Source organism: Vicia villosa, linkage group LG6 (genome assembly GCF_029867415.1).
Source record: "Vicia villosa cultivar HV-30 ecotype Madison, WI linkage group LG6, Vvil1.0, whole genome shotgun sequence".
NCBI lineage: Eukaryota > Viridiplantae > Streptophyta > Magnoliopsida > Fabales > Fabaceae > Vicia > Vicia villosa.
Genome location: NC_081185.1, coordinates 2,123,414 through 2,140,114, shown reverse-complemented (window position 1 = coordinate 2,140,114; position 16,701 = coordinate 2,123,414). Strand labels below are relative to the sequence as shown.

The window sequence follows — 16,701 nt, the reverse complement described above, 5'->3', positions numbered from 1 at the left end:
GGAGAGGTATTTTTCTTTGGCTTGTTGATTATTTCTCAATATATGTCTGTTCCTTGGTTTGGATATTTTTATTGATGTCATCTTTTGCCCACTGTTATAACTTATAAGGTAATGATGAGAAAGCAAAATCATAGCAAAGGGCCAGGCAAAACTCTCTCAACTCCCTTGCTGTGACAGATACATGTTGAACAAAAAGGGAAAATTTGTTATCAAACATATTTTCTCCTATGTTTTTATTTTTTTTGTTGAACTTTTTAAAGTCAAACATAATGTGGACAATCTAGGATTTTAACCTAAGACAATCCAATCTAACAATGTTGACATTACCTACTGACTAGACTTTTATACCTATTATTATCAACTAATACAACACTTCAATTATAAACAAACATCTTAATACAAACTACTCTTTTTTTTTTCAGAACATAGGATGTTGTTAATTTGCTAGTTAAGCATCAAACTAACCATCAGTTACAAATAACCAAAACACTAATTTATCAAAAAAGACTTTGTTTATATTTTTCAAGATAGATTAAATTGACTATTAGCAATAACAAAAATGCATTTCGAAATATATTTCTCATACAAATCTCAACAAGTTAGTCAGCACAAGCACGGATATAACCTAAATTGACAACATATAGTACAGAGTACATGGTGGTTTTAGATGTACTTGAGACCAGAGATATATTGTTGCCTAGTAATTATATACTGGGCCAGTGAATATATAACTCCTAAGATACCCAAGATCTTAATCTTGAGAACATCTGTACATGCAATAGGAAGCAGATTAAGGGGCAAAGTTATCCATGGTGGTGAGTCACTCTGTTTCGAATGGCTCCATACGTACCTGGTGAAAATGATGTGACTGGGAAACGTAAGAACAAGGAGTGCCAAATTCTTCACCATAAAAATCCAGTCTGGCCCACCGATTTGAAGACCCCATCCACCAGCATTACCTTGCCAAACATCTTCCCATATGCTATATAAGGCAGTTAAAACAAAGTAGACTGAGATGACAACAGTCACGGGAAAATATCTGTGTTTGTCCCCAAAACCAGCAATGAAATCTGAGTCCTGGTTGAGCAGCAGAAGGATAGGAGCCAGGAAAAATATAGAACGGTTTGAGCCACCAGTAAGGTAAACATTCAGGACCAAGCATATAGCAAAGCATAATATTGTGGCGACGTTGCCAACAGAAGGCATCCAGGCTCCATCAGCAGCCATCTTCTTTATTGTAAAAGAAGGAACAGTAGAAGCCCGACGGTGCTGCGTGAATCTTGCTCTTGGCAGAGAGCTAGCAGATACATTTTGACCAGAATGACTATGTCGAATTCCACTTGAATCAATGACCTTTTCCCGCATAATTGAAGCAAGTTTATATTTTATTTCCAATGCTATGAGCATGAAAATTGCTGCATATAAACCAAGAAGAGATGTTCTGGCACCCTCAATAGCAAGCAATGTGGTAAGCTGCCTCTCCTCTTCGCCCAAATTTCCTATCTCACTATCTTCGAGAATATTTTTAATTCTTAGTTGGCCCTCCAAAAGATAAGTAACTGGAAAGAGAGCTACAAGTAAAGCAAATACCCAGGGTAAAAGCTTTGTGCTTGAAGCAGAGGGCATATGAGTGAAGATAACAAAAACAGAGGCACAAACCATAGTGACAACAATCAGAACATCCAGAACTACTGCCCAGACAAAATATTCCGCAGCAATGTAGATACCAAGGGCAAGACCCATAACAATGGAGTAAACAGTCCTTAGTTCAACAATATATTTAATGGGTATGATAGATGTAATGGATGCTAGAGTAAGCAAAATAGCAATAATAATAAGCCAAGATGGCCAGGTAGGCTTCCCAGCTATAAACCCATAAATCGAGATATCATCGGCAGAATGGCGGGCAGTTTTGATAAGGTCCGACTGGTAACTCAGTGACAAAGGAAGAGGTGGCTGCATCAAAATTAAAAGTAGACCAGTTGCAACTACAAGCACCAGACTCCTCTTTGCAGACTGCAGGATAAACAAAAAGCTTAAGGTCAGTCTTTAAATAGCTTACATGAATCGGGAAGGCACGATGTCAACCCTGATTTCTAATTAACTAGCATGTGAGAATACAGGTTTGCATTTGATAATGAGTAGTCCACAGTCCATACTCCAAAACCAAACATCGCAAAACAGTATATTGGATAATTAAACATACCAAAACATGAGAGAAATGAATAGCAACAATTGGAATACAAGCCACTCCAATCAACAGTGTACAGAAGCCCAAAATTAAACCATCGGAAGGAGACCTTCCGTTCCACCACTGGAGGGCTTCAAAAATTGTTTCACGGCAAAACCATACAGATAAGGCAACTACGCTGGCATGCGCATAACCTTGCCATGGTTTCATCCTAGAACCTGTTTTTGACTTATCCCTGCAAAATCCAACAATAATGAAGTACAATGAGGCTGACAATAAAGTGCAGAGGCATAATTACGGTCAAACCCCTCCTCAAACTGACAAAATCCAGAGACTCGCAAAAATTACCTATAAAGAAGTAGTGGGGGGGAAACAGCCAACAAGAGGACAGCTGAAACCCATACAACAGACTTTGATGCAATAAACAACATGGAAAGCTTTGAAGAAAAGAGGCAAGTCAAAATCCAAACAGCTTTTCCTCCAATTCGATGATCCACGTATAGCCTTCTCACCAAAGCTAAACCCAATAAAGTTGTCATAACAACCATATAGCTAGGATACATCACCACATCTTCAAATCCATAATAGTAAATGCTGGAGTAACTGAAAAATCGGCTTTCAATGTGGCATAAGAGCAATGCATGGCTAATCAGACTGATCTCAGACAAAAAGTTTATCTTGGAAGGCAGAAGAGTTAAACCAGGAATAGCCATAGCCAGGACAGCATTTGCAACAATCAGCTTACAAAAAGATTTAAGGGACATGCCAGCCAACCAAATATTTAAATCCCAGAAGTTGTGCAGCACAAACCATGTGACCATCAAGCTCCCAAGAACAACAAAAGCAAAGTATGAAGTTAAGCTCTTCTTTTCAAAAAATCGAGCCAAATAAAAGCCAGCAGCTGCAGGCAGGGGCAGGAACTGCAAATCAAAGATAGATAATAGATCAATCATAGTGTAAATGATACGGATAAATTAATTAAATATTTAACCATCAAAATAAGTAGTGTAATCATGTACCAGAGAAGCCAGTAAACGAAAAAATTCAAATAGTTCAGGAAAAACACCGGGAAGTCAGCCAACCAATACAGATATGTCCTGATTAGTTTTTAGGGTTATTTAGTGGGGTGAATGTTTAATGATATTGGGTAAAGAAATCACTCGGTAGACAGAAAATCAAGACACAAAAGCGTTGATGAGGATATAAAACTAGATACTGCACAATTGAGTAGTGATAAAATGCAATATGGCACAAATTGAGAAGATATATACCATGGTAAGATTAATGGTAATGGGATAGAATAAAGTGGAATGGAATGACAGTATGAAACTAAATCACATTGCCTGCATTGTATGAAATAGGACAGAATAGAAATGAACATTATTGGATGCATTTTGTTCCATTCCCAAACCAAAGACCCTTCATTTCCCCTGTTACAAATTACAATTTTGGAGGTATAGGATGAAACCAGTCTCTTTCCATTTTTATCATACAAATATACAAACGATGGAATTGAAAATTTGTAATTATACTCCAATCCAATCAATTTCATTTAAACCACCATCTAAAATCCTAAGAAACCTGCAAATCTTGTTTTGAGTTTCTGATTATTCTATACAACAAAGTCGACAAAATAGTAATTCCTACCTTGAGTCAGACAAAAGAAGTAGAAATGTAAAATTATGAGATCTTAACACTAGATAGAAGATATTAGCGGTTATGTCTATTTAAGAATCTATCATAAATATTCATGTTGTAAAAAACGAATAAGGCTTAATTCCAATAAAATCATGATCATAAAAAGTATTTAAATATATATAGTTACTTCCATAACAAGAGGAGCACTAGCACTAGCCTAGCACGTACACGTAACCACTAGGAGCAATAGAAGTACCAGGAACAATAGATGACATTTTCCTGACACCCAACATGAAGAACCAACAACCAAAAAACAGCTAATGATAAACAACATCAAACGAGTATCACAGCTGGAATCAGTCCAAGCTCTCACAAAGGCCGAGAGAATCCTGCACAAACCAGAAACATGGAAAGACGTAAACCCCATGGGCCACCAGAAACAGCTTAGTTTAAGCTCCACAACCACAAATGATGTAACACTCAAGATGTGTAGTCCAGACGACAGCACAAACGAGGTTGCATAGACAATGTCACACCGTCAAAGCAATAGGGTTCAAAAGGAAAAGATTCAAAGAAGAATAAACCAGCATTTTGACCTCTTCGAGTATGGGGACATTATAGTTCTAGTCTTTGAAAGAAGGGAAATTTAATAAATAAAGTCCAGTTACTTAACATTAACAGACCTGCTCACCTGACACATTAAATACTCGGTTGCATCTATGCAAGAATAATATGTGGCATTTGTCTCTGTTATGGATTAAAATAACCTAAATAACCTCAGTCATGTCCCTCTTTTTCAACCTCTAACAAATACCACCTTCATCAATGCAACTATCCTCCACTTTTCCAAATCAAAAGAGGTTCCACTCACTCAGGTAGGGTGTGTTCTCTTCTATCTCCCTTTAATACTTTGAAGACATGGACTTCATGCATGAGACTATCCATTTCTCTTTCTCTCTTTGTTTCTTTCTCAATATTGATTTCTAAGACCACCCTACAATTCTGGACCCCTTCTTTCACCTTCCATATTTGTAAGCTTTTTACTTGCATCATCTTTACATTTTCGATAACCTTACATACCCCTAATAATTCACCTTAAAAAAAGTTTTAAGACCATAAAGCTAAAAGGCTTAGCTTGCTAAAAATTCTGAAGCCCCCTATCCTACACCAACAAAATTCTGAAGTGAAGCTAAAAAAATTCTATATATCAAAGTAATAAATAGAGCCATTATGGTGAATGGGGAAGTTTTACAGCACTATCAATTCTTGAGCGGAAGCTAAAAAACAATTTAAGCAAAGACACCATCAACAATTGAACCATTCAATACATAGCTCTAAGTTATGTTTTATAAGCCCTTGCTTTTCTAGCTGCCCAACACATTAGAAGATTGAAGGGATCTGAAAAAAGGAGAGTGCTTATCAAAGGAACTGGTGAAGATGGTTGAATGTGCCAGAGGTTGGAGAAGAGTCATGTGACTCGAGGTGTTTTGGTCATTGTAGTCCCTAACAGAGAAAGATGCCACATATTACAACACATAAAAAATCTAATCAGGCACATAACATGAAGCAGAAAGTAATGAACTTTAGCATAGAGCCTCAATTGATTGACAGCGGCGTTTTTGAATAAATAAAAAAGTCCTTTCAAGAACTACAATTAAGTGACATAGCACTACACTTTCAAGTTGCAAAACTGTGGTTTTACTCATCTGAAGCAGGCTAATTTAGACTGAGAGAATACAAGATGTCATTGTTTAACTAAGTGTGTGAGTAATTTCTGGCAAGATGGGTTTAAAGAAGATCGGAACACTGACAGGTACCTATTATTGAATTCAGCCACACTCTTTTATAAGCTTGCAGCTCGTTGGATATGTTCACTCATGGTAGCTTCATCATGTGCTACCGTGTGACTCACAAGAAACACAACTGTTCCCAACTACTCGTGTTTATAAATACTAAGCACATTGCAAGTCACAAACAAACATCATATTTCAATTGCTTACTACCGTTTTACTACCATGCACCACAAAGCTCAGCCTTAAATATATCTGTCAAAGTTTTAACTATCATACTAAGATCTACTTGACTACCTAGCGTGTATACATTATCAGTTTCAACTCATCGCTCACAGTTTCTTACAGGCACATCAAGGAAGGACGAGAAAACTGACTGAATTACTCCTTCTTTCCAACACATTTTTTTAATATTTTACAGGATTCATCCATGACCATTTCATCAGTATTCCTACCTTAAAGAATCTCTTTCTAACCCAATAATTAAGGCTAACTATAATTCAAATATAGAATCATATATAGAATCAAATAGCTCTACCACAAATAAACAAATTTGAATTCCATTGAAGCAAGAAATCTCAAAAGTAAGTCAAAACCTACTCACCAGTACAGGGTATCCAACAACAACAGCTCCAGCAGCACTGACAACAATGGCAGAAGTAGTGAAAGCAACGGAGCTCAGCGCATCAGAAACCATACCCATAGAATAAGCCCCACCAGCAGCCGCCCCACCAAGCATAGTAATAGTAACCAGAACATAATTCAACGGCGGCGGAACCTGAATATACCTCCCAAACGAATGAAAAACAACCCTAACCTCCAATGCAATCACAACAAAAACCAAAGCAACAAAACCATTCACTAGCCTTATACTATGCAAATGAGCAGCATTATCAGAAACCCACCAGAGAGCACCTCTAGTAGAAGCATAAAGCTGAAACAAAAACGGAATAAAGAAAAGCAAAACAAGGTCACAGAACGAAGCGTACGAAGACAAAACAACCGAGTAATGCGTAGCAAGATGAAAACAAAGCGGAACAAAAAGCAAATAGAGAGTGTGAATGCAACTCTCCAGAGGACCAAGTATGAAACTATCTTTCGGAGCTTCACCGCCGTGAAACCTAGCATGATGATTGACCTTAAACGATGAAAGCCTCGGAACAGAGTAAAGCCAGTAGAAGAAACAATTAAACGCCATGAGGTAATAAGCGGAGTTGTTAATTCCGACGGCGGAAACAGCCGCCCATGTGAATAGCGAGGAGGCGGTGATCGGGAGGCAGGCGAAGAGGAGACGTTCGAGCGCGGCGACGACGGTAGGGTTTTCGAGGAGGAGGAATTTGAATTGAAGAGAAGACCAGATTCCGATGAGGAATGTGGTGTGACCGCAGAGGAAGGAAGCGAGGATGGTTAGGGTTACGGAGGAATTGAAAGTGGAGTAGAGAGAAGGTGATGCGGTGAAGAAGAATGAGAATTGAGCGAAGATGAGTGAAATCCAGACGGAGAAGAAGGAGGCGGGTTTGAAATTGAGGGAGTCGATGATGTAGGAGATCATGAGGCCGACGATGAGAGTGGCGGCGACGGTGGAGCCGCCGAGGTCGAGGAGGAAGAAGGCGGAGGGGATGAGGGAGATTGCGATGAGGTGGTTGTGGGAGAAGGTGGTAGGGTTTTTGAGAGATCTGGAGGATGAAGATGAAGATGAGAAAGAGGAGGAAGATGGTGATGGGGATGAAGGGAAATCATTGTTGGTGGTGAATCGAGAAATGGATTCTCTAGAGTTAGGGTTAGGGTTTGAGGAGGGAGGTGAAGAGATTGAAATGTAGGGACGGAGTGAACGGGGTTGAAGCATTTTGGGGTCTGTGTTGACTCAGACGGAGCTCGTTGGGACACTCTGAAGAGAGAAGAGAAACCCGTAGTAGAGAAGAAGCTGATAATTCGTAACTGAAACGGTGGGGGTGATTGTCGTTTCGGTGTTTGTTGGATTTGGGTTGGGTTAGTTGTAGAATTGTGGGCTTGGTGGGCTTGGTGGGCTTTTATGGAATGAAGATGAAGTTTTGTCCAGCCACCTCATACTGGAAGAATTCAAAATGCCACCCTAAAATCATATCAGACACTCTTAATAATTGTTGCTATTATTCTTCTTCTCTTAAAAAAGAAATTGAAATTTATTTTCAAGTTTACCTAAAAGTTGATAGGAGCTGTTCATTGTCACGCCTCGTGTACCGACAACCTCTCTGCCCTTGTCGGCCTAGGGTATCACATGTCCATCAATTTCTGCTTGGTTCATCTCCGGACCACATCATACTAGGAAAGATCTGGCTCTGATACCAATTTGTAATGCCTCAAGCTACTTTCTGAATTACCGGTTGACCCCGCATCTTAGTGGTATAGGCAGTATCAATCAATCCTTATAAGTTTTCCTTCAATCATGCAGTCTCATCCTACGTAGCCTCAGAATCCCTGTCATTCCGATGTAAACTCGGTTTTTACCAAAAAGCTGCCAAGAGCTGCTTATTGTCATGCCTCATGCACGGACAATAACTCCCCGCCCTCATCGGCCTCATGTGTTACACCACCACGTCTAAATATGCTACAAAGGGTCGTCCTAAGATGAAAATGTAATTGCTTCTACAAGGAATGACCGAGAATTGATAATCGACCTCGTATCTCTTCCTTCCATGACGGTGACCATCAGTTATATATAATGTTACGACCGGGTTACGGTGTCGTGGAAGCCCTGTAAATTGGACATTTTCTATTTCTTCAATCCCATATTATATAAGAGATTCAAGTACAAAATGTCGCAAGAGCTTCCACCGTCAATCAATATATTGAAGACGTCAAAGTTGGAGATTATTATGGTTATGATCAAAGGAAAGATCTCGTCAGGGTTTCCCTAAACCATATCGATGTCCCAGAATCTGAGGAAAGGTCTCTCTGGACCCTTGGTAGAGGTACTCCTTTATTTTTTTTCCCACTTGTAACTTGGACAAAGATGAGGCAGGAAAACCAGGTGAAAAAAGAAAGTCAAGGTATGATTGACTCTCTTCATTGTCTTACTGCATCTCGTCTTGATATCATATTTGTTTTATGTCTTTGTGCTTATTTTCAAGCTAACCCGAAAGAATCTCATCTCACTGCATTAAAATGCATTATGAGAGAAAGAAGGAAAAGAAAAGAATGTAAGATGAGATGGAGATAGAGAGTAATGGTTTACCTTTTATAGGTCGTTGTTAGTTGAATATTACCCCTTATAATCAATTAAGGCGGTTAAAGTCATAAATTCTGATGATTGATTGATGGAGGCGCATGTTTAATCATATCATAATCGATTATGCCATTAGGTTTGATAAATTATAGGGACTAAATTTGAATTTTAAAATGTTCCTCATTAATTAGACCTCTATGGTAATCAATTATATAGCCCTTTTTGCTTCCTTGGACTTTTAGGCCTTGAATGCCTGTTGGGCTTTGGCATTTGCTCTTGACACCCTATTTCTCTCGATATTGCCCCTCTTGCTAGAAAGCACTCAAAAATATCAAGATATCTAGAGAAAATCCCTTATAAGAGGGAACGAAAAATCCTCTACGAATCGTTTGATACAAGAGTTATATAAAAAATACTCAAGAGTGACATGATCACCAAATATCATTTACCTTAAACTCCCAAAAGGTTTCATGATCATTGGTATCATCAAATCTATTGAAAAACACCATCAACGCCATTAGGCACCAAGTTGATCAAACATTATTTGGATTATCAAACACCGCCAAATATCATCTTTTACTTCTATACTTATAGTGTACATATGCTCTACACAACTTGCATTTAATTCATTCAAAGCTCCAAAGTATTTCTACATTTATAACCTAATTTTTCCTCTTTGGCACCAAAATTCTTTTGGGTCCTGGTGCATTAATGTTTATCAGAGGTATAGAGTTATTTCCCTTTCACCATCTTACATTTATAACCTAAGTCATTTTGATTATACGAATCTCTTTGATTAGACAAGATTAAATCTAACTTATATTTACCCTTAGTAAAAAAAACTAGGGTTTCATGTAAATTGGCTTCTTCATTTTTTAAATATTCTCATGTTTCACATTTATCTGATTTTAAAGATTCACTTCTAATACTAGTTATTTCTTCAGCAAGAATTGTATAACTATTTTCTAGAAGTTGAATATACTCTTTAAAATTGACGCATTTTTCTAATTTATCATTATTTTTACAGATTTTTATTATTTTCTTCGTCTTCTTTTGAGACTTTGAAACATACATGCTCTTCTTCGTATTATTTTCTTTGTGTTGTTCCTTTTGAATTAGTTGCATTCTGCAAAGCAACATGTACAAGATGTTTTGGTGAAGAAACGACACATCTAGAACCATATGTTCTAGCATGTGTGCAACATCTTTCCCTTGTCAACAGGTCATGTTGGATGTTATTATAAGTGTAGTTTCTAATTATAACTCAATCAGATTTGTTGCTATCTTTTCGACATCCGGTTAGTTAGATTTGTTTGATAGTTTAATAAGATCAAATTTAAATTATGGAGATCTAAATTTGAATTCATATCAAATTAAAACTCTTAGTCAAATTTTTTTGAAAAAACAAATCTTAATCAAATCTCCTCCATATTTGGTGATTGTAATTCAAATGCCCAACTATGGATTATTGTTTAAAGAGATTCCTTCTAACCTTGAAAACCACTAGATTAGTTGAAGATCTTTGTGTTAGGGTTTATAGTTTTGAGTCCTTTTTTGTTGTGTTGCTTGTACATCACGCTAACGCCTATATTCTTATCACAAGGCATGGTTGTTGGTTTGTTTAGTTGAGTTGTAATTCAACATTCATCATTCTTATTTTTAATGATGATCATTAGGGTTAGTGATTAAGATAAAGTAAAACGGGCTCTCATATTTAGGGGAAGTCTTAAATAGAAAGATACTAGGGTAAAATTGAGAAGATTGGCAATGAACAAAGGGATTATCCATCTAAGACACTTTGTACTAATTTTATTGAATAGTAGATTTCCTTTCTTGGGTTGGAAGCCCTCCAGACCTATATGTGGTTGCACCGAATTGGGTTACAAATTCTCTTGTGTTCTTTATTGTTTTTACTCCTAGTAGTAACGGCTAACTCCTAGTAGTAACGGCTAACTAGTAACACGCCATCTATATCTTAGATTGTGTGTTCCATTCCACATACTCAATGCTTCTTTGTTGCAATTCACACGCATTCCACCACCAAAACAACAACTAACCAGTATGCCGGTGGATTATTAAACTATAACTCAAATTCATCTACACTTTTTCTCAATAGTAATGGATATAGCTCTCTTTTTTCCCCACTAGGATAAATAACTAAAATACACTTTTTTCCTTCTTTTGTACGTATTGCAGTGTACCATTCCTTCACACTTAATAAAGCCAAAGCCAAACGTGTTGCCAATTATTTACAGCTGTAGTTGTACAGACATTTATTTGCTTCACAGTGTGCCAGTGTACAACAAAAAATCTACTCCATGTTGGATGCACTGTATTCAAATACTTTTTTTCTTACAAAACTTTTCATAATGCTAAACTGCATCATGATGACAGTTTCCTTCCCCCAATGATAAATTGCTGTGTATTCTACTGCTAGATCTTAAATCTGAGTTTTAGACTTTAGTTGTAAAAGATTGGTGCCCTACACCAACCACCAAGAATAGTCAAACACCCTAGATTCATTCAAGTGCAGTTTTTGCTTAGGACCACCTATTACTCTATGAAAAGAAAGGCCACAAGAGAAAAATCACAAAGTTCACATAACCTAAATGAAGTTCAACTACCATATTAAATGAAAATCAAGACATAAAATGAAACATTAATGAGTCATATCAATGTTAATGCTAGCAAGATAAATTTGACAATCATACCAAAATTGTCTCTTCGCTATTGTTTCGTTCATACAATTAGTATTCTAACATTTTATCTTAAAAATGCAGTTTTACTATTTTGATTCTGCGGTGTTATCTTTGTCGGATGAGATTTCGGTTACTGAAATTTGAGATGAATACTTCTTAATTCTCAGAGATATAAGTACACTAGATAAAATACCAACTATGGGGAAAAAGTAAGACCAAAATTGAGATTTCTTAGAGCCGGATGCGGTTGCAACAGCTGCACCGGCGAGGCTTCCGATAGAAGTATTCTGCAAGATCATGGGGAGGCATCCGACAACGGTAGGGAGAAGAAAATCCAAAAAGAATCTAACTTCGGTTGCAGCTAAGGTATAGTTAATAATATAGGATGGCACGGGTGAGAATCGGGCAAGAAGAACAAACTTCCAACCGTCTCGCGCAACTCCGTTTGAGAGGATTTTGAAGTATTTGTTTCTTTGAGCCCAGTCCATTGCTGAAGTTGAATTCCTGAATATTAACCTGAAGAAACCAAAATGACAAATTCAGAACATCTAATGGAAAGAACATTATTAACATATGAGTGTCCTTGTTAGTTGTTACTTGAAAAGGATTGAATCTGTCATAAACGCCAAACACCAAATTGATACGTCAACATCGATAATTATTTAAGAGGACTAATTACTTATAGAACATTGAATGAAGAATACATCATTAACATATGGACGACACTAAGTTTTTGCTTATAAGAAAGTGACACAAACGCGGCATCTACACCAATACGAGTCGGACACCACACATCGACACCAATATGAATTGGATACCACACATCGACACCAACATGAGTCAGACACCGGACATGTCTTTAATATGAAGTGCTGGTACTACATAATGGTACTACATAATCGACACCAATACGTGTCCACAAAGATGTGTTCATCTAATATCAGCAATAGGGGCTTTGGTTTTTGACACATGAATTTCAACCAATTAATCGAAATTTCCAACAAAATTGTAAGGCAAATTGAATATAATTACAAAAAAACAACATTGAACTAAACACAACAGTCAACATTAGATATTTGATAAAAAAAATTCTAAATCAAATATGCTTATTTACGAAATTAACCACGTGCAAGAAAAGCACAAATTATTCTTTTACATGATGGAGCAAAAGTTTACAAATTCCTCTCATTATTTGACTTGTGTAAGAGAAAAAGTTTTATTGAAATGCAAAGCGAAAAAGTAACCACAAAGACCAAAAACAAGAATATAGTTTAAGCATTAGCACACCATTACCCTACAATACCATAGAATATTTTCACAAAAGATGCTTCAAAAAAGGCCCAAAGTGTACCATCAACAAAAAAAACAAATATAGTAAGATCCTAATGTTCCAGCAGTCCTTTATTAAACACAATATTAGGAAATCAAAATTCCAATTCTGTCTATTTGAATAATCGTGATAAACAAGATTGGCGACTCACAACAAAAGAGAATTTCTTATTCCCGCTGCTTCTGTAAGCTTTCATCTCAAAATTGTTTTAACCAATCATTTGATTTCAAAAACTGAGGTGAATAACTTTGAAAATTTAAAACAAATAAATCGTAAAGTAGAAAACTACAGTAACATATTAAAAACCCTGATATCATATAAACATAGCCTTCAATTTTAATTCCAATAGCAAGACCATTACTTCCAACAGCCTATAAGTTGATGTACAAAAGAGCTTATTTAGGCTTACTTAATGACATAGACACTATAGTTTTGGAAAAACTTACATATAGGTTTTTCCCGTTTCAGTTTATTTTAATTTAGGTTATGGACAGAGCTTATGTAGAGTAGAGCTTACTCCTCATTGCCCTATCTATTGAGTATGACACATATTGTTGATAATGAAACTATTGTCAAATTCGTAAGCACAGTTGGCCAAACTTCGTAACCAATCGGGTGTGTCCTTGCTCTTTATTTATCAGTTTACTTTAGAGCCGGTTTTCAGGTTTTGTTCTCCTAATACAATTTGACTTCTCATCAATCTCAAATTCTACTTTTTTAGGTATACAAATAAACAATGAGAACACATCCAAACACAAACAGTTTATTAAACTTATGAGCTTATTAGTTATCAATAAAATTCCTAACTACCTATAACAACTTAATCACTTAATTGTTGGTTTAAATAAGACAAATTGACAACCAAAACTCTAGGTATCATCAAAGAGTTTAATGAATAATATACAATCTCACCATAAATTAGTTTAACCCAACATCCAATTAGAAATCGTCATATCAAAATCTCACTTCATAACACCAATTTAAAAAATAACTACAAAATAAGAGATTCTCATTGGACTATTGATGTTTGGTTCCATGTTAAGAGCAGTCCTAATTGATTCTGGAGATGTAAAATTTGATTTTGACATGTTTGTTCTCAAATTAAGTGTATGTTTGATTTCATGGTTATTTAGAATTGATTTTGACATGTTTGTTTGTTCTCAAATTAAGTGTATGTTTGGTTTCATGGTTATTTAAAATTGATTTTGGATGTATAAAATTGATTTTGACTTGTTTGTTTGCTCTCGATTAGAATTATTTCTGTTTTCTAGAATTAACTCTACTTGAAGCTAGAATTTGTAGCTTTTAAGTCTAAACATGAATTTTACACTGAAATTTACCGTTCAACTCACTTTTGCAAGAATTTTTCTAAACATAAATCACTTTACCTTCAACTCACTTTTAGCCAAATTTACGGACTCAATTCACTCAGAATCCATTTTTTCCACTGCAGAACTAAACACACACGCTAAATTGATTCTACCTTGTAGCTAAGACTTGTAGTTTCTGAGTCTAAACATGGTTTTTACAATGAACTTGTTGTTCGACTCACTTAATACATAAATATTCAAACATAAATCATTTTACACTAAAAAATCAGTCATTCAAAATCAATTACATAATCCATTTTACATAAATGATTTTTAGGGAGTTGATTATGTAAAATTGATTCTGGATAAAAGTGACTTAAATATAAAGTGGGTTATGTTTGGAGAAATTCTTGCAAAAGTGAGTTGAACAATAAATTACAGTGTAAAAATCACGTTTGATCAAAAGCTACAAATCCTAGCTTCAAGTAGAATCAATTCTTTAAAACATAATCAATTCTGCTCGAGATCAACCAAACACGTCAAAATCAATTCTAGGCATCCACAATCAATTCTGGATGCCTCAAAGGTAAATTCAAATATAGACTACAAAATTAAGTCATTCAAAATCAATTTTTCACGCTGCATAACCAAACATGCACTAACTCTAAAACTAATTCACCCTAATTACTCCTTTTTTTTCTCCTCATCAAATTCACATCACCGCAAGAGTTCAAAAACATAAACAAACACAACAGATTCAGTTCAACAACAACTAATCACAAAAAACTCATAACTAATCAAACTAATCCTAACAAATCTCAAACCATCTCTAACAAACAAAACCATTAAACTATCATTAGATCTGAAAAAAAAATCCATTACCTGCCAATCGAGAACGAAAGAGAAGCCGCAAGGATCTTCGCAGAGAAAACACAAACAACAGACGTTAAGAATCCGAAGAGAAGAGAAGCACCGGTTTCGAGAAAAATGGCGGAAGGTAAACAAAGAGCGATGGAGATTGTGTGAACGGAGATGTAAAGAGGAATCGCCCAAATCCCTAATTTGTCAGATAAATCACTCATCCATTTCAGCAATGATTCTTTGTCCCAACCAACTCCGATGAGTTCGCCGCCGTATGATCTTAATAATAAGGCGGCGATTGCGACTATCGCCGCCGTTTTCCACCACCACCGCGCCATTGATATTATTTATTCTTTTTATACGAAACTGTAACTATAACAACGACACCACTGACATTAAAATGTAAGACTTTCGCTTTCAATACTATTGAGTTTTTTAAATATTATTAGTTGATTAAATTAATGCGAGCGGTAGCAGCGTCGTGTTGTCGGTTTTATGATCTAATATATATATATATATATATATATATATATATATATATATATATATATATATATATATATATATATATATATATATATATATATATATATATATATATATATATATATATATAGGGAGCGTATCTGGTGAGAACTGATATCTATTGTGAGAAACGAGAACTATTCATATCAAACGTCAGATTAAATTAACGTTCAAGATTTAAAATTTCCAAATAAAGTTCATTATAGCGAATTATTTACTATTATGCTTGGTATTTAAAAATTCCATAAAAAGAGATTTTTACCTAAAATATTCTTATTTCATTATTAAATCCTTATTAAAATATTTTTTATAATTATAATTAATATTTAGTAAGAACATTATAAGGACAAAATATAATTCAAATTTATCCAAATAATTTTTTAAAACTTAAAATTATCTAAACTTTAAATATTTTCAAAACTAAAATAAAAATTCCGAAAATTAATATTAATTATATAATAATCCAAAGCATAAATTGTTTACTCATCTTTCTAGTGAAAAAATTATGTTATTTAAATTTCCATAAAATCTTAATTCTTAAAAATATAATTTAATTAAAAAAAACTATTTTACCGTTGTATCTTGAATTTTTATAATTATAATTAATATTAAGTTACGATATTATGAAGATAAAATATAAGTCAAATTTATCCATAAAATTTATTTAAAATTAAAATTATATAAATTTTAAGTATTTTCAAAACTAAAATAAAAATACAGAAAAATAATATTAATTATATAATAATCAAAAGCATAAATTATTTACTCATCTTTCTAGTGAAAAAAATTATATTTAAAAAAATATGTTATATAAATTTCGATAAAAATCTTAACTCATTTAAAAATCTATTTTACTGTTGTATCTTGAATTTTATAGAATTATATTTTCCATAATTTATTTTGGTTAATAAGTGGTTATAGAGTTAGTTTTAAATAAAATTTGATAGTGAAGTTATTATTGCAGTATCTTAGCGTGAGATATATATTGGCTTTTGTTAGTTTTAAATAATTGTTTTTTTATCAAATAAAATTATAGTTTTAATTATTGATTATTTAGATAATAAACTATGTAGTTGTTGTAAATTTGAACTTAATAATCTTTATTCTTTATTGTGATGATTAAGTAAATATAATTTTATAAAATGTGAAATA

General features: G+C 34.7%; 2 protein-coding genes across 2 annotated transcripts; both read right to left on the bottom strand.

Moving 5' to 3' along the window:
- Nucleotides 1-537: 537 nt before the first annotated feature.
- On the bottom strand, nt 538-7,573 carry LOC131608733 (uncharacterized). The gene is made up of 4 exons (XM_058880261.1): nt 6,224-7,573; nt 2,540-3,111; nt 2,207-2,426; nt 538-2,016 (listed from the first exon to the last, which is right to left on the bottom strand). The coding sequence occupies exons 1-4, from the start codon at nt 7,463-7,465 to the stop codon at nt 664-666; spliced, it is 3,387 nt and encodes a 1,128-aa protein (XP_058736244.1). The 5' UTR covers nt 7,466-7,573; the 3' UTR covers nt 538-663.
- Nucleotides 7,574-11,489: 3,916 nt separating this feature from the next.
- Nucleotides 11,490-15,458, bottom strand: LOC131608732 (uncharacterized). Its single transcript, XM_058880260.1, has 2 exons — nt 15,046-15,458; nt 11,490-12,039 (listed from the first exon to the last, which is right to left on the bottom strand). The coding sequence occupies exons 1-2, from the start codon at nt 15,360-15,362 to the stop codon at nt 11,610-11,612; spliced, it is 747 nt and encodes a 248-aa protein (XP_058736243.1). The 5' UTR covers nt 15,363-15,458; the 3' UTR covers nt 11,490-11,609.
- Nucleotides 15,459-16,701: the final 1,243 nt, after the last annotated feature.

Excerpts from the sequence above, each read along its gene's own strand:
- LOC131608733 (XM_058880261.1), bottom strand. The coding sequence starts at position 7,465 with ATGCTTCAACCCCGTTCACTCCGTCCCTACATTTCAATCTCTTCACCT. Across the intron at positions 3,112-6,223 it reads TTGTTGGATACCCTGTACTG|TTCCTGCCCCTGCCTGCAGC; the intron begins GTGAGTAGGTTT and ends TTTGATTTGCAG. Across the intron at positions 2,017-2,206 it reads TTCATTTCTCTCATGTTTTG|TCTGCAAAGAGGAGTCTGGT; the intron begins GTATGTTTAATT and ends TTTATCCTGCAG.
- LOC131608732 (XM_058880260.1), bottom strand. The coding sequence starts at position 15,362 with ATGGCGCGGTGGTGGTGGAAAACGGCGGCGATAGTCGCAATCGCCGCC. Across the intron at positions 12,040-15,045 it reads CTTTCGTTCTCGATTGGCAG|GTTAATATTCAGGAATTCAA; the intron begins GTAATGGATTTT and ends TGGTTTCTTCAG.